Here is a 25,363-nt window from a genome sequence, read left to right as displayed (position 1 = left end):
AGATACATAAGGTGGTATTTACAGATTGTCTCCTTGGACAATGCAAGGGGTATTAGGGCGGACAGAATCAGTAGTTGTATTCACTCTGTACCTGCGTCGAATAGGACTCCTCCACGCTGCTGTGAAACCTTCTTTAGATCCAGATATTTATCTCCATCTGTTCAGCTCTGAGGGTCCCTTTTCTCCACAGTTACGACTCACGGTACTTGACCGAGTAGTCGGCACTCGGCAATTCCAGGTAAACAAAATGCGGGGAGTAGTCTTGTGAAAGTGGCAGAGGTTGAGGGCATCTGATCACTTTCCTGCGAGGGATCAATTAAAGTAGACTAAGAAAACTAGCAATGTAACGATACGTTAGGACTTGCGGTCTGGCCATCCTACGGGACTACCCCACACTATGTCTACATATCGACTTTCTTGAGGGCTGACGGTTGGCTTGTGCCTTGCCCAAGGGCTTTTAACCTTGAGTGATGAGCCTATTTCCCATGTCGAGTGGAGGCCATGGAAACCTGCAGCAGGAGGAGATACGGTCACACCGAAACTGTATCCATCAATCTGACCTGGCTCCCTCCCTCCGATGTTCCTGGCCTCTCACATGATGGTATCACAAATCTCGGTCACATTGGCATTTTGCACGTTCGGAGATGATAACCCCCCTGCAAATGGCTGTAGATGGTGCAACATATGCTTCGACGACTTCGAGTCGTATGTTTGATCCGAGGGAAATGGCGGTGGTGTTGGAATCGAAGCCAGTACGGAGTACACTGCGGTGCTCCATGTCACTTTCCCATTTGGGAAATGTTGTGCAATTTCCCGTCTTGTCTTGTTATGTTCGCCTCAACATCCTTTGCAGGCTTCCTATTTTCTCCTCACTCATCTCCTCTTTTCTTGTACTTGCACTGTCCAACTAGTCACCACTAGCTCTTATATTACCAACTCCGACCAATGTCACTCTCTTGATTTGACCTATCTCTATCTCCATACTGTGTTGACTGACAGTGCCTGTCGTTACTCCTCCCATCCAAGCAGGTAAGCATCTTCTGACTCGCGATCTGCCATTTGGGCTCAACTGGACTCATACTTGGTCCCGTCAACCTTGCTAACCTATGTTCAGGTGGATCTCCTGAACAAGCACTATCTAAGCTTAGTGCATGCAGCTTTGGCTTCATCAAATCGCTATCAGCCTATAGACGGCCAATATCTCGGCAATCACACTGGCCGAGAGCAGAGGGGGGAAACAGCGAGAGAGGAATGAAAGATTAATTATCTACACATTGCAGTAAACAGTCCGATCATCCCCCACATACTTCCCCCTCCCCCTGCCCTTGTTCCCTCATGTCCTTCCCTTGGCTCTGTGAGTAGGAGGTCCATGTGTCTCTCCATGCCGACAGTGACATGTCAGACGACTTTCGGGAAGTTTTCTATCATGCGTGTTTCCATTCCTCAGTGTCTTCTAGACCGTGGCTCGACTGACTGATCTCTAGTCATACTCAGGTTTCTCCGTGTCAAGGTTTCTTCCTTACGTCTGGTATGTCGATCTTGCCCAACTATAAAACCACCCCTAGAATTCCGGTAAACATTCTCAACCGGTAGTCTTTGCTTATCGTGGGAAAATCGCTGATCTGTTGTTTAGCTTCCAGATCAGACTCTTCATAAGATCTTCCATGTGTCCTGCTTGATCGTCCGGTAAACATTATCACCATGCAGCTGTTTCCTCTCGGCGTGTTAATCGCCTTCCTGGCTTCCCTAGCAGGAGCGGTGTCAACTTTCTCTCCTGCACGACCTCCTGCGCTGCCCTTGGCAGTGAAGTCTCCTTACTTGAGCACATGGCTTTCTGCTGGAAGTGATGGAGGTAACGGTGGATATTTGGCCGGCGAATGGCCGACTTTTTGGGAGTAAGTGTCTGCTACTAAACGTGTACGCACCTTTCTGACGAAAAAGTACAGGGGCCAGATCAATGGCTGGGCTGGGCTAATCCGTGTCGATGGTGCTGTCTACACGTGGATGGGTTTGCCTGGATCGACAACTGCCAACCAGACTGCATATGAATACACCTCAACAAAGAGCATCTTCACGTTTCATGTGGGAGATGCTGTGGAGATGAAAGTCACTTTTTTGTCTCCCATAACACCAAATGATCTACGAAGGCAGTCATTGACATTCTCCTATGTTCACGTCGCGGTTTCGTCAATTGACGGCGACTCTCACGACGTACAGCTCTACTCTGACATTTCCGCCGGTGAGTCTGAATAAACTTCGGCTCTGTCAAATTTCTTTCTCCTGATGAACTCTTAGAATGGGTGTCTGGAGACCGCACTGCTGTTGCGGAGTGGGAGTATGGTGTCACACACGATGGGGTTGCTTATCATAAGGTCCACCGTCAGACCCAACTTCTTTTTTCGGAAGTCCGAGATCAAGCGGAATGGGGTAACTGGTACTGGGCAACTGAGCATAGTGACAGAACGACCCACCAGTCGGGGGCTGATGTTGCTGTTCGGGGTGCATTCGCCGCTAATGGAACCTTGGGCGATTCAAAAGATTCGAACTACCGTGCCATCTCCACAAATTGGCCGGTTTTTGGCTTTGCAATTGACCTGGGGTCGGTTACATCGTCCTCAGTCGATACGCACTTCACCATTGGGCTTGCTCAATCTGAAGCGATCCAATACAGCAGCCCCGATGGCATTCGGGCAGAACCCTCCTTGTGGACAAGCTATTTTGACGACGAATTGGCTGCTGTGAGTGCTCTTGCCGTCAGATATATACCGTTGCTGCTAATTGTCTAACCTTTGCTATGTTCCAGCTCGAGTTCTTCCATTACGACTATTCAACCGCAAACAAGCTCTCTTCGGCATTGGACGAGAAGATCGCGCGGGATTCCGTAGCAGCGGCTGGCCAAGACTACTTGACTATTACCTCTCTCAGTGCTCGTCAAGCCTTTGCTGCAACTCAGTTGTGCGGCACGCCGCAAAATCCATATCTCTTCATGAAGGAAATATCCTCCAACGGCAACATGAACACTGTGGACGTCATCTTCCCTGCTCACCCAGTATTCCTGTACACCAATCCAGAACTGCTCGAGTTTATCCTGAAGCCCCATTTTGAAATCCAAGAATCCGGGCAGTACCCTAACGCTTATGCGATGCATGACATTGGAACCCATTATCCCAACGCTACTGGCCACCCTGAAGGCAACGATGAACCAATGCCGCTTGAGGAATGTGGAAATATGATAATCATGGCTCTGGCGTACGCACTCAAGTCATCCAACACGGATTATCTGAACGAACACTATCCGTTACTGGAACAATGGACATCATATCTGGTCGACGAAGCTATCTACCCGGCGAATCAGATATCGACGGACGACTTTGCTGGCCCTTTGCCGTAAGTACTGACCCCAGACTTGACCATTGACGTGCACTAAGATTTTTCTATAGCAACCAAACCAATCTGGCTCTGAAGGGGATTATTGGTATTGAGGCCATGGCGACCATTAGCAAGCTTACCCACCACGCTGATGCAGCTACCAATCGTTCTGCTATCGCCCACGATTATATCGATAGGTGGCAAGTACTGGGTATTGCTCATGAGGCGGATCCTCCGCACACCACATTGTCTTATGGCTCAAATGAAACCCACGGTCAGTTCCATTTCTCTTCTTCCTTTCAGCGGTATTAGTAGCTGATCGATAACAGGTCTCCTGTACAACCTTTACGCCGACCGTGAGTTGGGCTTGAACTTGGTGCCTCAATCTGTTTACGATATGCAGAGCCAATTCTACCCCAAGGTGCAGAAGAAGTATGGGGTGCCGCTGGACACCCGACACCAGTACACTAAAGGTGAATTCCTTACCTTTCATATACCCATTTCTCGCCTTCATTGCATTTCTGCATTTAAGGAAATGTTAAGTAATCTAACATGAGTCTTTTAGGTGATTGGGAACTGTTCACAGCAGCGGTTGCCTCGACGAGTACAAGGGACATGTTCATTGAGTTGCTTGCGAATTGGATCAACCAAACACCTACGAACCGCGCTCTTACTGACCTCTATGAAACTGTTAGCGGAGAGTAAGTTTTTTTTGTTGATGTTCTAGTTGCGAGCGCTGCTGACATTTCAGTTACCCTGGAATCACCTTCATTGCGCGGCCCGTGATGGGCGGTGCTTTCGCCTTATTACTTCTGGAGGAGGGTCTTTGATGAGCATTAATACCCCTAGATCGCTCCGGTCGTTTTGCTTGTCAATCCGACTGAGACACAAGCTGATCATTCTTCTGTATGAATTCTTGGATATGTCTTGGATATGTCTTGGATATGTCTATTATTATACCATCTTTAGACCAAGTATATGTCGCCGAAGGCCGCTGCTTGACATGCAGCACAGCCAGGTTTGAGGTGCACGTTTATAGCCCGTTATGCATGACCGTCACAAGGTCACAAATGCTACCTGATTCGCTGTTAATTTCTAAATGCCGTTTGAAAATAAAGTAGATTCGGCCTTGGCGAGCGATTACTCCTGTCGTCCAATTGGCTGACCGAATTGAATATAACAACGATCCATACAGTACATCGAATGGCATGGCTAAAAGGCGCACCGGCGAGAATTGATTTAGAGATCGTGAGAGATTTCGACTGAGTCATTCCAAGTGTCGAAAGAACGGATCAAATCTAGAAAGGTCAGTACGGATAGGCACTCTGTCGTCAGGGAGATCGACATACTGTAATATAGAACCATTGCCTCGAGATGCACATCAATAGCTACTCGCTCGTCCACCGTATGGATGTTCAGGCTACCGCCCCTGCGAGATGGACTCCAGCGGTAGATGTTCCGCGACAGGGCCCAGTAGAATCTAGTGTCGGTATTTCCCGTCATGATGTCGCCGCTGACCACCACTGTCTTGCCCTTCAAACTGGGCACGGACTCGAAGGAGGTGCGCGTGACACCAGTGAAGCGAGCCCAGACGGCGTCGGTGTCGATATTGGTAGGACTCACGGGAGCAGGGACAAGAGGCGTGCTGAGGGTGGACAAGGTGAGATGATTATTGACGGCTGGTTTATCGGCAGTGGTGGCAGTCGTTTCTGGAAAGGCGGTCCATGACAGATTGTGCTTGTCAGCGATCGGGGCGATGATGTCAATGGCGCGCTGCTTGATGAGTTCTGGGGTTTGATGGAGGGCGATGCGGTAGTTGACGAGCGCGGAGATCTTCTCGGGCAGAGCGTTTGATTTGATGCCGCCGTTGAAGATGTCGGCGGCCTGCGAGGTTTGCAGGATGTATCGGAAGGCGTCGCCGCGGGAGGATGCCAGTTTCTCGGCTAGCGCGACGTGGTCGGATGACTGAAGGCCGGAGGCGAGCCAGGGTTCGACGTGGTTGGGGGAGTAGCGAGCCTGGCATTCGAGCATGCGGCGGGAGGGGTGGTCGTCTGTCAGGACAGGGACGAAGAGGGCCTGTCGCTCGAGCTCGTAGACGATCTCGGCCATGATGCCGATCCCTGTGTGAGGGGGTGGAATGGAGCTGTGGCCGCCGGCGACGTCGAGAGAGAGCACAATATCGATGCTGCCTTTCTCTCCTACGCCAGGGAGCGCGTAGACCACGTCATCGTCCAGAGATTCGAGACCCATGCCGCCCTCGTCTAGGATGAACTCGAAACTGTCGGGGCCGTACTTCTTTTCTAGGGCAGAGGAAAGCGAGCCAGCGCCGAGGAAGCCATGAGATTCCTCGTCAAACCCGAAGGCGAGAACAATGGTGCGTGTCGGCTGCCAGTTCTGCTGGAGCAGGTCTTCGATGACGGACAGGAGGCCGATCAAGACGTTCTTGCAGTCGCTAGCTCCTCGGCCCCAGAGCCACTCGCCATCGAAGTGGCCGGCAAAAGGTGGGTAGGTCCAGTCGGAAGGATCATTGATCGGTACAACGTCTTGGTGAGCCATGAACAGGAAGGTTTAAGTGAGTCATCGGTGCCGTTGAGGGTGTAGAGCAGGCCGAGTCTGTTGATATGATCCACGGAGGCATACGAATGACTGAACCTATCATTTGAGCATCTCTCGTTCTAATAAATCGGGAGAGAGTAGGCCTACATCAGAGGAAACAGCGATTCCAGGAGTTCTTGGAACTCAACAAAGGGAGCGAATCCCTCGTCAAATGGGTCCGTCATGTAGTCATTGACAGTGGTGGGAATCTGGACGGCTCTTGAGAGACGGTCGACCTGCTGCAGCCGAATAGTCCCATCCTGGACATATCGAAGTGCAGAAAGTAGTCCATCTTTAGGCACTTCGACCTTGGGTGCCAGAGGGCAGATGTTGTTGGTGCCAGACCAGGACTTGAGGATTTGCTGCGAAGAAGGAATGCTGAGTGACATAGCCGAGGGTATTCCGAACCCTATGAGGGCCAAGACGACGTGGGCAATCGACCGCATTTCCTTCAGTTTTCCAGGACCAGGCTTGGGTGTAAATCGGAGAGTTGCACTGGAAAGGAGAGAAAGCCAGAACAGCGTTGTTCAAGACATTTATCCTGTCTCTCGGTGCAAGTCCGTACTCCGCAGCTGTTATCAATACGATCTCCTTCTCCGCATGCACTTCGGTCGCTTTGCATCTTCACCATTGTGAGACGTCTATTTGACAGGCCAGTTGATAGATAATGGCGGGTCAGTCCGCTCGCCAAAGGATAGCTTTGCCCGATCGGGAAGGTCATAAGCGGTAGGTCTGTGATGATGAATCTCTAGGGAAAATGATCTGATTGAGCGATGAACGGAGATATTAGGGATGCCAACTGTCCAGGAGATTTTGGCTTACCGGCGTGTTTAGAGATTATCAGACCCAACCTCGCCTCATGAGCCGCATGGTAGTATCGATTTGTGAGATTGCGAACTACTGCCAGGTCAGGCAGGATACAGAGATTCCTCCTTGTTGATAATGCACGGCTGGAACTCGGAGGGAGATCAGAAGCTATGCGTCGAAGGCTTCAGCATAAAAGGAGTAAGTCGTATCCCTGCCAGAGGGTACAATCGACGTATGAAGCATGATGGCTTGCGTATCGCTGGCCTGGGGGATCTTTGCCTCCTGAGCTTACAGGCTGGACTTTTTGTTATTTGGCAAATATTTCTACAAGAATTTTATTATCACGAGGCATTGAATCGATGAGCACAAAATAGTTGAGAATGAATAAGTCGCAAGATCGATGGAAGAAAAACGAGCATAGTTGATTTCCTTTGTTGACCAGCAGACCAGGGTCAGGTGCCGTCTTGTGACGATGCTTTTGTCCCATCTTCTCTCTTCGGCATCTCGAGGCTCTGGTCGAATTTCGGCAGAGAACCAGTCAAGGCAAATCAAAGCGATTGATCTAACTAACTAACTAACTATGCCTTACCTCAGATCTTCCATCGGACTAAACTTCCACGAGCCTGATCAGGCTGAAAACCCCGAAGCTGTTGCAAGTTGCATCACCACCCGAAAAGAGCAAGCGACCTGATGATTATCGACGGATAATACTGGATTGCTCAAACAGGTACCCCTCTACTTGTCTCAGAAAACAATAGTACGTTGATCCTTGACATCACCAAGGGAAATAGAGCCACAAACTAGCGAAATTCGGGGGACGCTAAAACCCCGACTGCGGCGAGCAGGCTGAGCAGCGATAATAAGCGAAAGTGATAAAAGAAATGCCATCTCTGGAAGCGCAAGGGATCGTCAAAAGCCCCTGCCACACAGTGCCACTCCGAGGGTTTGGGAACTGTCGATCAAACCAATGAACTCTTTTGGGAACCTGGAGAAATAACAGAGGGATCCGAGGATCAGCATTCTGACGCGGTTTCAATGTGCTGACAATTTGCCTCGAGAGTCATACATCTACTCCTCCATACCAGGAGAAAGTGAAACCTGACGCTGACAGCCCCCATCTTAAATTTAGCGATGGGTCCTATTTAAAAACAAGGGCTCCCTGCTCTCTCTCTCTCTCTCTCCACACATTGATCAATAATTAACTCGCTCACTTTGTTTTTCCCTGCTTTGATCTTCTGTTCGATCGATTCATTCAATCGCTTCGCTTTTCACTCTTTGTATTTCCGCCCGCAAACAATCAAAGCAGCCACTCTTTCCTAGCCCTCAACCGAAAATGTCTCCAAAGATCCTCCACCTCGCATTCCTCTCGCTTATGTCGCTGACACCCCATGTCCTCGCATCCAAGGATTCATCAGCTTGCTACAACAGCCCCGGAGATTTGACCCTGGCCGAATCCTCTAAGTTTATGTCCCGCGGCATGTGCGAGGCCAAGTGCGAGAATAACGTCGTCCTCGCCGTCCAGGGAACTGACTGCTACTGCGGCAGCAGTCTCCCCTCGTCATCCGCCAAGGTGTCGAACGACAAATGCGATACTCAGTGTCCAGGATATCCAGTTGACTACTGTACGTATATATAGACACTGTTGCGTTGCAGACCAGACTACCCAGCAGGCAGCTAATTTGTACGAACAGGTGGCGGGTCCAAAACCTGGACTGTCATGTATGACACCCGTCTCCTCAAGGAGGACAGCGACGATTCCACTTCGACCTCGCTGACGGTCAACCCGACTCTCGTGGCTACCATCACCAAGGACAGCGCCAATCCTACAGCCACCATCCCTGCTGAAATTCTGACAGCACCCTCGGCCACCTTCACGAAGCATCCTGGCGTCGCGCAGGGCGTGTCCTCCGTCACTGCGTCCTCGTCTGGAGCCGCTGCTGCGTCAAAGTCGGCAGGCGCTTCTTCTGCCTCTGCGTCGGCCTCGTCCAGCACGCCGTCGGCGTCGCCCTCCGGTAGCGCTGGGTCGGGTGCGAGTTTGAGTCGCTCGGTGGGGGCCGCCGGGCCGGTTATGGGGGCGATTTTCATCCCATTGGTTATGTCTTGGTTCTAAGTGATACCCGTTCTACGATGCTCCGCCTCTACGAATGAACAAATATCCCCCGGTGAATTGTTAATATGAGAGATGGCTGTGGATTATTACTGCTTATTGAGAGGATGCGATTACTGGATATACGTAATCTACTTGGGCCAAGGGCTAGTTTTGGTACGAATCCGGGACAGCATGCTGGTTGTGCTGGATCCTGCAAAGTCCTGTTTTAATCGCTGGTCGATTCGATGCTGGACGTCTTCGTCAAATATTGCGAGGTGGTGTTCTGGGAATCCACCATTCGATCTACAGTCATTCACGACGCATTGTAAAATTAAACGACGAATTTAAATAACACAGGAGTGTCTAACCAATAACCAATAATAAGAATTCAAGGGTATCATAGAGCCAACATCACCCAGAAAGGTAAACCGAACGCTAACTCAAAAACAGGCGGATCACAAGGGATGGTGAAGATGGACTATTGTTTCATGGATCTGCCGATCCTCGCTAAGGTTTTGGTACCTTGATGCCTCTTTTCTCCAGCATGGCATAATCGGTAGCTTTCATAGTTACTGCTTCAAAGTTCTTGGGAAGCGGAAGTTCATCCCTGTATTGAGTGTTAGTGGAAATACCCAAGGCAAGCTTGTCTGCATGGAAAAGGGAGGGCGCGAAAAGAAAACCCCAAGTGACAAACTGGGACATACCTAAGGAAAGCAATTTTGAGGTTCCGGGCCCGATCTTTGAGCTGGACTTGATCACGTCCTTGAATCTGAACCTCGCCATCTTCCGCTGCCTGTGCATCGTTCTGACGCATGATGGTTGCCCATCTACAACCGTGCTCCCCAATTAATCGGATCAGCCGCGCATCTTCGGCTGGCGTCCAGCGCTGTCTGCCCTTGGACTGAGACGGTGTAAATGTTCTATTCGAACCAAAATCGCTCGTCTTGGCCCACTGTGTTGACGGTGACTGTTGAGTCCGGGGTGGAGTTTCAGGCCGGCGGACGACTTCCAATTGACCTTGCGCTTCCCTACTTTGGGTACTCGCCTGCAGGCCCTGCTGTAACTGTGAGGCAGACTCGTCATGGTCCTCTTCCACCCGCCGGCGCTTTTTCCGTTGCAGCTCTGCCTTTTCTTGACGCTTGCGACCAGGGTCAAGCGCACGACCATAGTCCGAAAAGTCATCACTGCTCGCATCTTCGTCCTCAGATTCCTGACGTGTTCGCTTTCTGGAGGCCGGCGGGGGGTCACGTCTACTGGCTGCACTTAGGAGGTCTGCCTCCTGACTGATTGGGGAAACACGTTCCGCATTATCCTGACGGTCAATGAAAGCCTGGCGTCTGTCTAGCCGTGACCGTTGGGCTGACCGTGTGGGACTCTGGGTTTCTTCCACTGCTCGCAATATGTCCTGGCTTGATGGAACAAAGGACAATCTGCTCGGTGTACGAGGTCGATGTCCATAAGAAGGGTCGTGATGATGCTCGCGGGTGAACCTATTGACAACCGGAGGGCTATGCGATCTTTCAAGTCCAGCACCGACATGATCGCCGATGTTCAGCTGAGAATCATCGACACTGAGATAATGGTCCTCAGGTAGCAAAGTCGGAGAACCTTCCGGAGACGCAGCTATCTCGTCTGGCTCTCCCTGCGTCGACCGGAATGATTGTGATGGAGCGGGCAGAGTCTGACCACGGACATCCGAGGCGGACTGCGTGCGCTCGCCGTCCACGACTTGGGCAATAACGTCTGTCTGCCTCCGGGTCTCTGTAGCCTCGCGCGACAAGCGACGGCGCTGCTGCCTCTGCATAAGGCGCTGAATCGACACGGGATTGAGGAAGGCCCTTGAAAGCGGTCAGCAAGAGAGCTAAGCTCAAAAGATAATCGGGTACCAACGGTTTCGAAGACTTCCGTCGCTCCCTACTTTCTGCGGTTGACACTGGGGCTCGTTGATCTTCTTTAGGAGCGCCCCGCATCTGCTCTTCAGCCCGAGGTGGAGGTAATCCTTGCTGTCCATCGTCAGTAGCAGCTGGCACTTGTGCACTTTTTTCAACGGCGGGAGTGGCACCAGGACGGGGAGTGGCAGTTGCACTCTCTATGCGGTCTTGGTCAGCGAAAAACTCCTTGTGCACTGTCTGTACGCTTTGCAGCCCTTGCAGTCCTTGGGCGACTTCCTGGATGCGCTTTCGTAACCATTGAACAGCCCGCAGCACGAATTTTTGCCAGCGGTAAGCGCTTTTCAACTCTTTAATATCAAAAGAGTTATCTCCAGCTTCTGATAGGAGAACAAGGATCTCATTATACCGGTCACAAACTGCATCTCTGTACTGCTCCGGAAATTCTCCAGAAGCTTGGAATCTACTGATGTTGAGACCACGCAGTGGAGCGACACCGCTGTCGAAAGCATCTTCATCAAAAGCATTAACGTCGAAAAAATGTTGCCTAATAGCAGCCTCGGGAAGAAAATCAAGCTTATACTGATCCTCTTCCAGTTTCAGTATCAGAGATTGTGTGCGAAGTTCCAGAGCGAGATCAAAAGTATCTTTGCGAAGGGAGCTCTCGCCAATAGCTCTCTCATGCTTGCTCTCAGAGAGATCGTTCATGAATGGCAGCGGAAACAAGTCTTCCAAGTTTTTGATTGCTCGTTTCGTCGAGTCCGTGCCAGCATTTGCCAGCAGCACCTCAAGTGCAAAACGCGCACAATTAGCCTGGTGAAGAATGGGATCCGCACTCCAATCTTTCGCTACTTGGACGCTCTTTTTTTCAAGAGCCGATGTGAGTAGCTGACTGACATGCTTGACGTCAATGTACGTCTGAGGACCGAACCACTTGGCTTGAACAGCCAGGTTGGACACGGAATGTCGGAGGCGTTTGCTTTGAGTGCTAGCCGGATCCGTGAGCCTCTTAGCTGAGTTCACGATACTGACGGGATCCGCTGAGTTGGGGACGAGATGGTCCAAGACATTCTTGGCTGCTCGCTCAAGGTCTGGCAGTGTCTCCATCATCATATCCGGATCCAGATTGGTGTCGGGCTCTTCTGGCAGGAAGGTAGTACCGGATATGTTCACTGTATCATCTAGCGACTCCGGAATCACTTGATGGGCATAGCGATGAACAGACTTTTGAGGCGAATTGAAAGGTGGCTCTTCCGCCACGACATCGAGGCCTGTTTTTCAAAGGGCGAATAAGAGTCATGATCCAGGACATAGTGATAATGTGAAGAGAAGGACAAGGACAGTGGAGGCATGGAGACATTAACAAACAATGACATGTCCAAGGACTTAAGTCATAAGAAGTAGACAAAAACACATCCAATTGAATGATCAAATAAGGTCAATCAAGGTTTGGGTTCTGCATAGGTAATTCAATACACAGGATAGAGAGGAGGAATGCCGTAGGTGATTCAACTACATGACAACCCCTGCTTCAAGGCTAGGGAGCCACTCAACTTACTCATTCTGCCTTTGTTTTGTCCCCACCTCCTCCGGGCTCCATCCACAGGCGCGCCCGCAGGACCGACATCATCCGAACGTCCTGTAGACTCAAGCTCGCGACTTCGACTTCTCGTCACTCGTCGCTGTGATGGATTTGGAACCGCATGCTTCACTGGCGCATCTTCTCTGACGCTTCCAGCGACCAGAGCGGCCTGGGCTGGCAATGCTGAGCGCGACCGTGAACGCGCCATAGTCTGACTCCAGGCGGTCAGTGGGGCGGAAGCTCCTCTAAGCCACTCGAGAGGTGCTATTGAGCGAAATGAGGAAGTAAACAGTCTCTCTTTGGATGGATTTGATGAGAAATGCTGTCCCTTTGATGGAACTGCTGTAGATGTGCGACGTACTCAGTGAACTGAGGATGTTGGAAGGGAACGGAGCGGGAGTTAGCCAGTATTAGGGTGCAGTAGGGTAACCTAGGGTAAGCGTTATTACGTAATCACACTTGACATTTGGGTTAGAAACCCCAACCCTAACCCTTGACCAGTTGGCGGCCAATAGAGCGTAGATCACGTGACCATATCAATATCACTCAGCAGTTATATCTGACGGATGAGTTTCATTTCAAAGAGAAAATTCATAATTAATTGACCATCTCTCGGGGGGCTTGCTCGAAGACAAAACCGTCCAAATTGCGATGAGCTGCCTGTGCACAGTAGAAAATGATTGATTGTTATTGTTACTTACTACCCTAAACGTGGGCCGGTAAGATCGCTGCGCACTGTACATTTCCAAGTGGTTTATCGAGATCATGAGGCTCATCCGTTATATTACAGCAAAAGCATCGAAATACAGACATACTATAGAACTTGGCTGTCCACGAGTGGGCAATCGCGAGGACATAATCAAGCCTGTATTCTAAGATTGAGTCTAAGACTAAGCTGAATGAACCACCCAAAAGCTAGCAAAGAGCTTCTATGAAATAAATGACTCCAAATATTAAGAATGCCGCGGCACCACCAAGCGTCACTGGATAGAATGTTAGCCTGTGTTCAAACGGCCAGGGAAGATTAGAAGTGTACATACCAACCCGCATGCTGACTTTGCCAGCAATAGCAGCACCTCCAATGACTGCCGCAGCAGTGCAAATACCATGGCCGGATATGGCACCAACCGTCACCCACCAGTAATCCTGTCCAGCAGCCATGGCAATGGTCGCGATCTGACTCCGATCACCCCATTCCCCAAGGAAGGTCATGACAAAAGTCTGTACCCATGCAGGGCTGAGAAGAAGCGAGAAAAGATTGTTTATTCCAGTCAAGATGCCGCTCCAACGGCGACCAGGTCCTGGCGAAGATGATCGTGACGAAGACGATGAAATACTCTCAGGGGGCGAAGGGAAGCGATTGGTGGATGAGCGAGACTTGCGACGTCCACCAAGTCGGCCAGCTTCCAACGAATGAAGCGTCACGGAGGAGCGGCGCCGGCTCATGCGCAGCTGCTCTTGCTCCTTCTCCTCAAGTTCCATCTCGACTTCCTTCATTTCTTCGCCAACACCCTCATCCGGCGACATCTCGCGGCCTTCCTTAAGCATCTTCAGTCCGAAGACAATGAATAGCACAGCTGCCAAAAACTTGGTAACAGACTTGGGAATGAGTGTTGGTACTGCATGTCCCAGGATAGCCGAGAGCACCGTCATGCCAATAAGCGCAGAGAATGCCGCCGAGAAAACAAGCAAGCGTGGATGACGCATGGCCATGAGGGCAGCCACCAGAAAAGTCTTATCGCCAATCTCGGAGACCACGATCATCGTAAAGGAGAAAAGAAGTGAGTGGAATGCAGATCCTTCGACCTGTTGTCCCGAATTCGTCCCAGTTTTCGAGGATGTGCCGTCTGCGTTAAGGCCAAGAGGATGATCATTCACAGTTGCTGGCGATTTAGGGGGAGGGATATCGTGCGGTTTGTCTGGCAAGTCACCTGGTTTCTACAATGTTGTGTCAGTCACAATTGAGCCAAAAACGATAGTCGGCAGCACTCTACCTCAAGAACGCCAAGGTTCGATTTGCCAGTGGAGCCTTTCGCCTCCTTGCCTTCCTCAGTCTGTTCCGACGGCGACAGCTTCTTCTGTTCACTATGGGGCAGAGGAGGCGCTTCCTTTGGACTATCAGGCGTCTTCTCTCCGACCGGAGTATTACCCTTTAGTTTTTCGGACACTCCACCCTCTGTACCCCGAGTTCCCTCTTTGGGACCCGGCCTATGCGGATCGTCCATCACACCGTCATTCGAATGAGGGATCGGTTTCCCATCCGGTCCCATGTGTTGATGGTCGGCCGGTTTCTTTTCAGGCCCCGAACCTTCTTGCGCAGTCTTGACCGTACCGGCCTTTTTGCGGTCTCGTTCAGCATTCGTTTCGACCCACGGACCAGCGTGAGGTCGACCATCTTTTCCATCGAATGGGGCGTCCAGCGTCCCTTTGGGAGTAGCTTTGGGGGCAAGTACGTCTATAGATGGAACAATTGGATCTGGAGTCGTAAAATCACGCGGTGTGAGACCTTGGTCCGTGGAGACTCGATCGGCGACAGCCGTCGAAATAGCTGGTAATAGAAATAGGACAGCTGGAGATGAAAGATAGGAGAACCGCATCTTGGATGCAGCGAAAGATCGGAGGCAAGGTTCTAGAACAGAATTCGATGGAAGTATTAAAGATAATATGCCCGCAAATGGGGCGACGAGTAATCCCTGGTAAAGGACCGTGGAGAGATCGACACCTGGTGGCAGGTAACCAGCAGCGTCTTGATTGTTGATGATTAAGAAAGATAAGGACAATTAAAAGAAGCAAAAGACACCAATCGTGAGTGCTAATAAAAGACAAATGAAGGGAAAAAAATCAAGGAGGAATAATAGACTATCGCTGCTTCATGAGCCAACGCGAGGTTTCATCAGGGAACTTTTCCGGCCGCAAAAGGGGCGACCTCAACGTCACGTGCCATTAAATCAGTTTCCTCCGCAAACGTCAATTTGGAAAGACAAACAGAGAAGATCGTTTAACGAAACAAGTGACTTATAATTACCATATCAACTCGTTCCATGCACCTATCAGACTCATCAGTTGAGCTTTGGTCGGCTCTCGTCAGCGGTCGCGGATACTCTTCATGACAAAGAGTTGTCTCATGGACTTTCGAGCCTCAGGCCTCGTTATCGTTGCCATGACATGATACTCCGTAGGGGAGTGCCGAAGAACTCAAGTATCAATCCCTTATTCCGGTCTTGTGGTATCTCAAATCATTCCATGCCTTCTTCAAGAAGTGGGCCTTCTATAGATTGAGCGGGAAACACTAGTTCCACTGGTCTCGTGCCTTGAGGTAGAGATTAACTACATCCTTTTCTGCGCACTGTCCAGAGATCTTATCAACATCAGTAGGGTTTCGGGGCTTGTCTAGTCCCCGGGTTGTAGGTACCGCGAAACCTGTATTAAGGGCCTAGAAGGCTTAAATTGTTACTGGATACCTTTCGAGCAACACGATAATAGTACAACCGGTTGGTTGAAGAGTCCCCGTTTTATCTTGCATGAGTAATATTTCGGCGTCCAAAGTCTCGAGTAAGACATAGATAAGCTGTGCGGTAGGAGTGGATAGTGATCATCGCGAATATATATCATCATTCTATGCATCGTGTAGCACCATAAAGTGAGCAGTGGGGCAAAGGATGAATCGATATTCTGCAGTTTGCCTTGGATAGGGGTCACTGATTTGAGCGGTCTCGCAGGCAGGCCTTCTGATCGGTCTATTCGATGAACCAGTCCTCGATCTTCTCCAGCAGCTGGTTGCCTTCCTTTGCGTTATTTCATACCTGGGTTGGCTTTTATAGTTCGGAACATGTGGCTGTTGCTTCGCTGACCAGCCGAAAAGAGCTTCAGTGGGTACAAGGAGACTAATCCTGCTTTCTATCAGCCTGCAAACCCTTCGACCAAGTAATACTGGGGAGCGTGGTCTCTGAGGTTAAGACCTGAAGCATGTTGAACATCTGTTTATTCCGATGTTTCACTAGGTGAAGGGTGAAGTGTCTCTCCAGACACCAGTGGGAGTAGGATTGTTTGTTGCCGTGTAGAGATGTTTAAGTCATATATTTCCTTCCAGCCTGTTGCCGTGTTTGATATCCCTTTTCTTTCCTAGCTCAGTAAGAGGAATTCACAAATAATTCTGCCCCGTCTAATAAGTTAGAAATTGATGTTATGATGCCTTCGATGATTGCAGAAGTCAATATGACCCTGTCATAGGTGATGCTAGGTCAAAGGTAAACACAGCTGGATTCACATGAATCTAGGTACAGTTTGCTACTAGGGATCTTGAGTAACCAGTATTCACTTTTGAGTGTCTCTCTCCTTCAGACATAGCACTAGAGTATTTATCTATAAATGCTTCAATATTGACCCTATCTGATTATCCTGCATCCTTTTCTCGTCAATCAACTAACAAGATGTACTTCTTTTCACATGCCAGTTCCTCAGCATATGAGTCTCAGAAGTTTTCAAAACAAAAGACCCCAAGTCCTAGAAAGCAGCAACACTTTCAGACGGAAAACGGATCAACACATACACGGAATTCCTCCACAGGCTTATCAGTATACAGCATTGAGTCCAAAGAGATACCGATTTGGTTCAGTGTGTTCTTCGGAAAGCCCAGTTTGCTGTCGCCGCAGTTGGACAATGCTCGGTTCAATGCTAGAATTTCAGAGCGGGTCTTTGAGCCTTCGAGCGCACCTGCTAACAGTCCCTCCAAATCCTCTTTCAGAACGAGCGTTTCAAGTAACGTCTCCTTGCCACGACCCGGTCTGCTTGAAGAGCCACCCGTCATCCGCGCTATACTCTCCTTGTGCCGCTCTTTCGAGGGTGAAATACTCAACTGCGTGACAGATGGTTGTACAATCTGCGGAAAGGATCCAGCTCAGGCGCTAGTACATCATCCGCTGTGCGCCACACGATATGGCTATGTTGAACTATCGGATTTTGTAGAGATGCACAAGCTAGTCTCGACTGTGGCGTCTCATACATCGCATGTTACCAGGAGGGACGAAATCGATTGGAGTGTCGGAGATGTGATGAGCGACAGACCATACATCTGCTCACTAGCAGTTCCAATTTGTTCTTCGGAAGGAGAATGCCACAGAGCAGCGACAAGGATGATGGAGATGTACATTGATGGCATTAGAGACGGCAGCATCAAGCCAAAGGCTTTGGACAAAGTCGAGACCACGGACAGATCGAGTTTACCACAACGCCGGAGTGACACATCGCAACGCAGCTTTCGAGTGAATACCACTAAAAAAGAAGATTATTCTGGAAGCACGCTTTGCCTGAGGAGCCCATCAATCGAGACTCTCGGGAGCCCTACTGCTCAGCCCTACAAGATTGGGGCTACCATGTTTGTTGGAAGACCGAGTCTGCAGCTCAGTGACACCCCGCGACGTGGTCAGCTAGGCTGTTCAGTCTTCTCCTCTACTTGGTCGGGCCCTGCTCTTCCTGGAGTTGCCAAGAACGAGGCAGATGACGCCGTTTTCTATTGCCGTATTGCGGCTTTCTATGAGAATCACATTCTTAGCTCCGCGAATTACCGTTGCGCAGTATGTTCTGAAGTCGCACCAGCAAGGAGCTTGGTGCATCGGCCGCTACTATTTGTCCAAACTCATAGATCCGGCTTGCAGAATGAGTCTGAGCGGCGGCTGATCGTGAAGCTCTCTCAGTTTGTACAAGGCCGATGGTCGTACCCGGAGATGAACGCTGTCATGGGAGGCACAACCGACGCTCATGTTTTCGACCTCCTTGTACCAATCTGCAAAAGCAATACGCTCTGCGCAGAAGTGGCTCGAACCTCTGCCCGCGAGTTTGTCAAGCTACTATTACCTTCCGACATGGCCCTTATTTTTCCAGGGTTAGACCCAGATACTGATCTCTCCTTGATGGAAGATGGGGCTGTGGGTGAATATCTCTACAAGCCCGAAGATGCCGAGGTCTTAGTCCACAGAATCGGATGCGATCTGCTGACAATGACCGGCGAGGAGCGAGACGAGGATCCTATGGACTGTTCATTGACCATTACCAAGCTCCGACGATGGTACGAACTCGCTTTTGAGGAAGAAGTTGCCAAACGCCTTTACCTCGAAGATATTGGGTACAAGAGAACCGGCGACCGCAGTGAATCAGACAGCGACGACAGCGAAATCGAAGACGATCTTGTCTGGGTCTACGCTCTGAACAATCCCGATGAGTCTTCCTCGCGGCGAAACAGCGCCCAGTTGTCTAACCGCGAACTGACAAGACAAGACTCGGCTATCAGAAAGTTTGAAAAACTTGCACTCTTTCAGCCCACACTCAGTCTCGAATTTTGGAAAGTTTGGGAAGCTATGAAGTCTTTGGATCATAAGCATGGCTAGAAGCGCTCGCTGAGGATGAGGCCTTGGGAAGCAGTGACTGCACTAATTGAGGCTTTCCTCGTATCATCGTATGCTTGGACGAAGATAGTAAGAATACGATTCGGACATACCAAATTTGGAGCATGTAGACCATGCGTAACAGATCGAGTTGCAAGCGAGAGGAAAGTATTTGCTGCAGACGGAACAAAGAATACGTATTTACCCTTGTCGCCTCTACGAGCGGATCGCTCCTTGAAGCTATTTTGGGCAACCGTGGCTGAATTCTCTCAATGCTCAATGCCCGGCAATGGCGTCGGTCCTTTGAAGCCCGGCCACCAATCATCCCACATCTTTGTACAAACATATGAAGGATATCTCAATCATCAAAGGGCTCTGACTCAAGGAAACGAAACAAAACTGCAACAGAACGACAGGGCAAGAAAGTTGATGCACCGTTCTGGATAGTTGGTTTTGAATGTGGACACCACCCAGACTTTCTCATAGAGATGAGCATCTGCTTTAAAGAAAATTTGTTGCTCAATGGCCTGCATTATCGCTTCTGTTAGAGGCAAAAAATGGGACGGCCCCTAATTGGGGGCGGTTAGTGGTTGGTTGCATCGCAAGGCTGACTCCCAAGAACCACCTTGGGGCCGATGCGCATTTGATTCCTCATGACTTTTACACCACAGGGAGTTTGAGATACTAAATCTGGACTTGAATCCGAAACTTGGGCGTACTTGAAGACAACCAACAATGGGGGTCGTATCAAGGACGAGGCGCAGCTCGAGAGTCCAGTTTGAGATGCTGCAGATACGAATCATATACTCCGTATCCCGGATTCATTCGGTTGGTGTTGTAAAGACTGATATAAAGGTGTTGGTGGTGCTGTAAAAATTGATATAAAGTTGTATATCCTTGGACTTCATGAATAGACGAGTTGGAGAGTGGTGTGTGTTTTTCCTGGCTTTACTGAATCTAGCAGGTCTTACACAATGCTATCAACAAGTAACCTCCTCTACTCGATAGCAGCCTTTGCTGCTGTATTTGACTGCGCCTACTCCCTGTTGGACACCAGTTCCTCATCCACGGTCGCCGTGTACTGGGGTATTTGAGCTTCCTGCGAACTATAAGCGACAAGATGCTGACTATCCCGCTCAGGTCAAAATTCTGGAAACACAGGCCAACAACGTTTGAGTTATTACTGTGATAGTACGTGCTGCACGAGTTCGTTCGTCGGTTAGCAATACAAAGGCTGACTAAATCTCAGATCCGAATATCGATGTATGGTGATGACTTGATCGATCTAATATCTATGAGGAAGCTTACGTGCAGCAGGTGTTTCAACTGGCCTTCGTTACACGAATTTCTGGTGCAGCTGGTCTGCCGGAACTCGATTTTGCCAACCAGGAAAGCCAGTGCACTGTATATCCTGGCACGAATCTCCTAAACTGTCCTCAGATCGGGTGTGTTACATTCTGCGAAGTGTCGCGGATAGTTAGACTAACATAACATCCTCAATCTCAGAGAAGATATCAAACGATGTCAGCAAAAAGGAAAGACTATCCTTATCTCTATCGGCGGAGCAACGTCACCAGAACGTGGTTTCGCTTCGGAGGCGGCAGCCATCGAAGCCGCCAACAAGATGTGGCAGATCTTCGGACCCGTGGACGCGGGTAACACGGCATACCGACCATTCGGAGATGCAGTCATCGACGGCTTTGACTTCGATTTCGAGACCAGCGTCACAAATATGGTGCCCTTTGCCAATCAGCTACGCCGCTTGATGGATACTTCTGCGGGCAGAAGATACTACCTGACTGTTGCGCCGCAGTGCGTGTTCCCCGACGTAGCAGATCAGGAGATGCTGAATGGAGCTGTTGCGTTTGATGCGATCTGGGTGCAGTTCTACAACAATTACTGTGGCGTGAATGCATTTTCTTTTGGCTCTATGCAGCAGGGCGCTTTTAACTTTGACCTATGGGACGCATGGGCTAAGAGCCAGTCCAAGAACAAGCAGGTCAAGGTCTTCATCGGTCTGCCGGGAAATGTGGCTGCAGCCGGAACTGGCTATATTGGTGCTGAGCAGCTCAGGGAAGTTGTCGCTTGGAGCAAGGCATTCTCGAGCTTCGGAGGTATTATGGTATGGGACGCAAGCTCGATGTATGCGAATCAAGGATATCTTGAATCGGTGAAGAAGACGCTCATCGGATGAGGTGGATGACCTTGCTTCTTGGCAGTATGTATATATAAGATATTCATTTGTGACGGGCTCACGTAGATGTCCGATGTATATTCCTAACTTTTTGTTGATGGTTTAGTTTTGAACTTTGCTTCATCTCACTCTGGCCGACAACAATGAATGCCATGACGACATTCTATTTTCAGCGCTTCGAGCGTTGTTGATGATAAAATTGAGGCTGATCTGCCTACTGACCTCGACGATGGCAGGGTTCATATGACACAGGACAACCAATCACTTCACGAACCCAGACTCAGGGTTTTACCTTATTGAGCCCTCCACGCGAAACCTGCTGCAGGATGACGACAGCGCACAGCGCACAGCGCACAGCACCGACTGTCGAGTCAACTTGAACGTGCGTCTTAAAGTATATTCGGGGAGCTTCTCGCATGGCGATGTATGCTTTGTTTGGGATCTTGCAAAACAAGCGGGTCCATAACTCGCATATAACTCGCATTAGTAACGCATATGATACCCTTTCCTGCGCAGTTAAGGAAAGAGCATTGACAAACCGATTGAGGGATTCGTCATCGAAGGCCGAATACAAGATATGGACATAAACTGTGTTTCTTTGTTCCCCTCATAGCGGTGCCTCAAGGTTGGTAACATTGTGGCGGTCATATGCTTTTAGGTTTCGGGCTGAAACAGTGAGCACTGCGCACCTATTTCAGAATGACAAACAAGAGGATAGCCAACAACTTTGGATGATTGTCCAGAGAGATGCAAGAAGTCACCAAGGTCATCAGCGGTGTCAGGTGCACGCCGATCCGCGCAAATCAGAGGCATCAATCCAGCCCAGGGAATCGGTGTGATGGCCGTTATCAAGTAAGCGGTGACATTCGATGGCAGATCTTCGAGGCTAAAAAACTAGAGAAAGTAGCTCATTACACCGGCGTTACCCAAATGAATTCTGCCGTCCTATCATAGGACATCTTCTCCACTGATTACGAGCCTAAAGTTGATATGCGAAGATGTACCCCGCGGTTCCCACGGCAGAGCAGCTGCTCACCGCCTGTAAATAACCAATACCATACGCCAAACTGACCATGAGACAGGCTCCATCATCCGCCTCAGATTTGCTACAATCTGAACGCCATCATCCACACTTTTTCCGCGTGATGGTCTGGGCATCAAGCTCCGGTCCTCTTGTCCTCGAGCTTCACCGACTCCCAACGTCCACCTGTCATCTCCGCGGACTCCGTATATTAATCGCTCTTCTTCCTCATTCCTCTTTCTTCATTCTCATTCTTTACTTATCCATTCCTCCCTTCAGCGATGCCTGTCAGCAATCGTTGCTCAGGTGCTCCCTCCGGTCTCCGCTCGTAGGCCGTGATCTGACCCCTAACTTTAGGGAAGGTCATCTTGCTTTCACATTCTCGAGTTACGGCAAATCAGGCAATTCTAGAGCTGCAGAGGTCGGGTCTAGACTGTTATCGTAGCATTTCTCACATTCTAGTGGCGTTGTGCCACTTTCTGCAACAATCAGCTCCTAGCTGCAACAGGTGATTATAACTCGGGCACTTGTTCCGCGCCGCTTCGGTTTTCTCACAATTTTAGCAAAGATCGAAACTAACCATGTGTTTCTGTATCAGGGTTTTCAGGTCCAAACCCAAGGAGGAGTCCGAGGTGGTCTCCATCGTTCATCGGGTGAAGATGGCCGAGGATGAGACATCCTCTGTCAACCTCCCAAGCGAACGTCTGGATGGCGCTGCTTCGCAGCGTGAACCAGCGCAAGGCTTGATGAACAGGTTCTTCAGAAGGAGAGGGTCGGGAAAGGCAGAGTCCGAGGAGTCGGAGTCCGTCAATAGCCGGAGCTATCGTTCGAAGGCGACTTTAGGGATTCTTAGCGACAAGGAGACGGATGAAGTACCAGGTACGTTTACACGCCTGTCTTGCCAATGTTGAACAGTCCTGACGATCTCTAGGAACGGTGCTGTTGCTCTCCTCGAATCGTAACGAACCATTGGGTCTGCGACACCAGCAGCGGCGAACATCCGCATCTTCTCTACCTAATGTCATTCCTGGCTCTCGCTCTTCATCGCGCACGACGGCGCCCCAGCCAAAAAAGACGGCAGACGGTCGAATTGTCCTCAATCCGCAGCCAGATGATTCCGTTAATGACCCGCTGAACTGGCCCATGTGGCGGCGCGATGCTGCGTTGCTCTCCTTGGGCTTCTACTGCTTAATGGGAGGAGGAATGACACCCATTCTTGCTGCTGGGTTCAACCAGGTCTCTGAGAGCTACGGTGTGAGCACTCAGAAAGTAGCCTACACCACCGGGTTATACATGTTGGGTCTCGGAGTCGGGTCGGTCATAATGTCACCGACCGCAATTCTATGGGGAAAGCGACCAGTCTATCTCCTAGGGGCTACACTCTTTGTCCTTTCTGCCGTGTGGTGTGCCTTGTCTCCAAATTACCCCAGTTTGGTGATTGCTCGGGTTTTCCAAGGGATCGCCGTCAGTACTGTCGAGTGTCTTCCCTCGGCCACTATTGCCGAAATCTACTTCCTGCATGAGCGAGCATATCGTGTTGGCATCTACACTCTTCTCCTTCTCGGTGGCAAAAACCTCGTGCCTCTGGTCAGCGCTGCTATTATCGGCCGTATGGGATGGCGTTGGGTGTTTTGGATTGTCGCAATTATTGTTGGTGCTTGTCTCGTCCTCCTCTTCTTTTTCGTTCCCGAAACGTTCTGGGATCGCACTCCGCGTCCTCGTCGCTCTCACAAGCGTCCTCATATGATACAGAGCGTATCGGACCTTCTCCGGGGTCGACAACTTCACCACCGTCTAGAGAACCCAGCCTTGAATGGAGACCATATCTCACCCGCTCCCAGAAAGTCCAACAAGGGTCACGTCGGCTTTGTGGAGGATCCAGATCAGGAAGGAAACCCCGTAGATAAGAAGGAAAGAAATCTTGAAGACAACGACCGGATATTGCCATCCGAGACGCCAGCCGAGCACAACGATCAGTTGGTCTTGGCGGATCCTGAGAAGCACGATGCGTCCCTACAAATACCTGCTCCAGCGGTCACTCGTGAGTCGGACTCTCAGCGCGATCTCGAATCTGCTAGGCAACCTGCTGTGTCGCCCGCGCGTAGCGAATCCGTGGGTTCAGCCGTACCACTGCCTCCGTCCCAGGTGTATACCAACCGACTACGAGAGAAACCTCAAATCCCCTTTACGCATTATCTGCGAGTCTGGAACGGGCGAATCTCGCATGACAAATGGTTACGAGTCGCCATGCGACCGTTCATTCTGTTCGCCTACCCAGCTGTTCTCTGGTCATCAGTAGTGTATGCACTGTCGGTTGGATGGCTTATCGTGCTGTCCGAGTCTGTGGCGCATCTGTACCAGGGCCCGCATGGTTACAACTTCACACCACTACAGACAGGCCTGATTTATATCTCGCCCTTTGTCGGCGGTCTTTTAGGAACCGCGGTTGCCGGTAAAGTATCCGATGTGATTGTGCGATTCATGTCCCGGCGCAATGGAGGCGTCTACGAGCCCGAATTCCGTCTTGTCATGGCCATCCCTATTGCTCTATCGACTTCGGCGGGATTGATGGCATTCGGATGGAGCACGGAGGAGAAAGATTCCTGGATCGTGCCTACGATCTTCTTCGGTCTGATCTCATTTGGATGCTGTCTCGGCAGCACGACATCGATCACTTTCTGCGTGGATAGCTACCGGCAGTATGCCGGTGAGGCCTTGGTGACTCTGAACTGGAGCAAGAGTAGGTCTTTGAATTCCCTCCCGTAAAGAGAGCGAGAAGCTAACAGATTCCGATTTTAGACGTATTTCACGGCCTGATTTTTTCGTTGTTCATTGTCGACTGGCTCGAGGCCGATGGCGCGCGGACGGTATTCCTCGCGCTCGGGGGCATTCAACTTGGATGTTTGTTTTTCACGATACCCATGTACATCTACGGCAAGCGAGCGCGAATGTGGACGGTACGGAAGTGTTTGATGGAGAAGTTTTGAGTGACGACAGTTATCAATCGGATGAGAATTGCTCAGATGTACAAGTTATGATTAAATATACATAAATGAGTATAGACGAAGACCAAGCATCATTGCAACGAAAGTTATTCAGTTATCCCTTGCTGTGGTCTGCACAGGCAGATGATCTGCGTCACTCGCCACATGTGCCAGCCATTAATCTGCCGTCCCACTAGTCCCATCGCATTAGGTGGTCCGTGTCGAACAAGACTCGTTGGATAAAACGGCCAACAATCAGAATGAGAAGAGGCAATCCACTGCCTCCACAGGATCATGGTGACACCAGAATGATGGTAGCGGCTTCTGCAGATCAGCTTAGTTTAAGATCTTATACGTAGCATTGACCATATTATTAATAGTATTGATAATACTCCGAGGTTCAGCAGTGGCCAGTACAATTAGAAAGAAATGGCCTTTTGTGCCTAGATAGCT

At 50.1% G+C, this 25,363-nt stretch overlaps 8 protein-coding genes across 8 annotated transcripts, besides 2 other annotated features; 5 read left to right on the top strand and 3 right to left on the bottom strand.

Moving 5' to 3' along the window:
* Window positions 1-1,701: 1,701 nt before the first annotated feature.
* Window positions 1,702-4,199, top strand: gta1 (glutaminase GtaA; the record flags this gene model as incomplete). The annotated part of the gene is made up of 8 exons (XM_001263747.1): window positions 1,702-1,895; window positions 1,947-2,239; window positions 2,296-2,738; window positions 2,804-3,387; window positions 3,441-3,643; window positions 3,699-3,842; window positions 3,935-4,070; window positions 4,121-4,199. 8 exons carry the CDS (start codon window positions 1,702-1,704, stop codon window positions 4,197-4,199), a joined length of 2,076 nt encoding a protein of 691 aa, XP_001263748.1.
* Window positions 4,200-4,284: 85 nt separating this feature from the next.
* Window positions 4,285-4,319: a microsatellite.
* A 289-nt stretch (window positions 4,320-4,608) lies between these two features.
* cps1 (Gly-Xaa carboxypeptidase) lies at window positions 4,609-6,410 on the bottom strand (the record flags this gene model as incomplete). The annotated part of the gene is made up of 3 exons (XM_001263746.1): window positions 4,609-5,825; window positions 5,846-6,015; window positions 6,073-6,410. The coding sequence occupies 3 exons, from the start codon at window positions 6,408-6,410 to the stop codon at window positions 4,609-4,611; spliced, it is 1,725 nt and encodes a 574-aa protein (XP_001263747.1).
* Window positions 6,411-8,104: 1,694 nt separating this feature from the next.
* Window positions 8,105-8,881, top strand: NFIA_070200 (WSC domain-containing protein; the record flags this gene model as incomplete). Its single annotated transcript, XM_001263745.1, has 2 exons — window positions 8,105-8,393; window positions 8,463-8,881. The coding sequence occupies 2 exons, from the start codon at window positions 8,105-8,107 to the stop codon at window positions 8,879-8,881; spliced, it is 708 nt and encodes a 235-aa protein (XP_001263746.1).
* A 598-nt stretch (window positions 8,882-9,479) lies between these two features.
* On the bottom strand, window positions 9,480-12,539 carry NFIA_070190 (SANT/Myb-like DNA-binding domain-containing protein; the record flags this gene model as incomplete). The annotated part of the gene is made up of 3 exons (XM_001263744.1): window positions 9,480-10,698; window positions 10,751-12,020; window positions 12,308-12,539. The coding sequence occupies 3 exons, from the start codon at window positions 12,537-12,539 to the stop codon at window positions 9,480-9,482; spliced, it is 2,721 nt and encodes a 906-aa protein (XP_001263745.1).
* Window positions 12,540-13,246: 707 nt separating this feature from the next.
* NFIA_070180 (TMEM165/GDT1 family protein) lies at window positions 13,247-14,928 on the bottom strand (the record flags this gene model as incomplete). Its single annotated transcript, XM_001263743.1, has 2 exons — window positions 13,247-14,269; window positions 14,326-14,928. The coding sequence occupies 2 exons, from the start codon at window positions 14,926-14,928 to the stop codon at window positions 13,247-13,249; spliced, it is 1,626 nt and encodes a 541-aa protein (XP_001263744.1).
* Window positions 14,929-17,463: 2,535 nt separating this feature from the next.
* NFIA_070170 (uncharacterized protein) lies at window positions 17,464-18,714 on the top strand (the record flags this gene model as incomplete). The annotated part of the gene is made up of 1 exon (XM_001263742.1): window positions 17,464-18,714. One exon carries the CDS (start codon window positions 17,464-17,466, stop codon window positions 18,712-18,714), a length of 1,251 nt encoding a protein of 416 aa, XP_001263743.1.
* A 971-nt stretch (window positions 18,715-19,685) lies between these two features.
* Window positions 19,686-20,905, top strand: NFIA_070160 (glycoside hydrolase family 18 protein; the record flags this gene model as incomplete). Its single annotated transcript, XM_001263741.1, has 5 exons — window positions 19,686-19,797; window positions 19,852-19,902; window positions 19,961-19,974; window positions 20,029-20,156; window positions 20,218-20,905. 5 exons carry the CDS (start codon window positions 19,686-19,688, stop codon window positions 20,903-20,905), a joined length of 993 nt encoding a protein of 330 aa, XP_001263742.1.
* Window positions 20,906-21,238: 333 nt separating this feature from the next.
* Window positions 21,239-21,263: a microsatellite.
* Window positions 21,264-22,507: 1,244 nt separating this feature from the next.
* NFIA_070150 (putative MFS transporter) lies at window positions 22,508-24,913 on the top strand (the record flags this gene model as incomplete). Its single annotated transcript, XM_001263740.1, has 3 exons — window positions 22,508-22,805; window positions 22,858-24,666; window positions 24,726-24,913. 3 exons carry the CDS (start codon window positions 22,508-22,510, stop codon window positions 24,911-24,913), a joined length of 2,295 nt encoding a protein of 764 aa, XP_001263741.1.
* Window positions 24,914-25,363: the final 450 nt, after the last annotated feature.

Source organism: Aspergillus fischeri, genomic scaffold, assembly GCF_000149645.3.
Source record: "Aspergillus fischeri NRRL 181 1099437636252 genomic scaffold, whole genome shotgun sequence".
NCBI classification, from domain to species: Eukaryota; Fungi; Ascomycota; class Eurotiomycetes; order Eurotiales; family Aspergillaceae; genus Aspergillus; species Aspergillus fischeri.
Note: the sequence above shows the minus strand (reverse complement) of the source record. Positions and strands in the feature narration are given on the sequence as shown.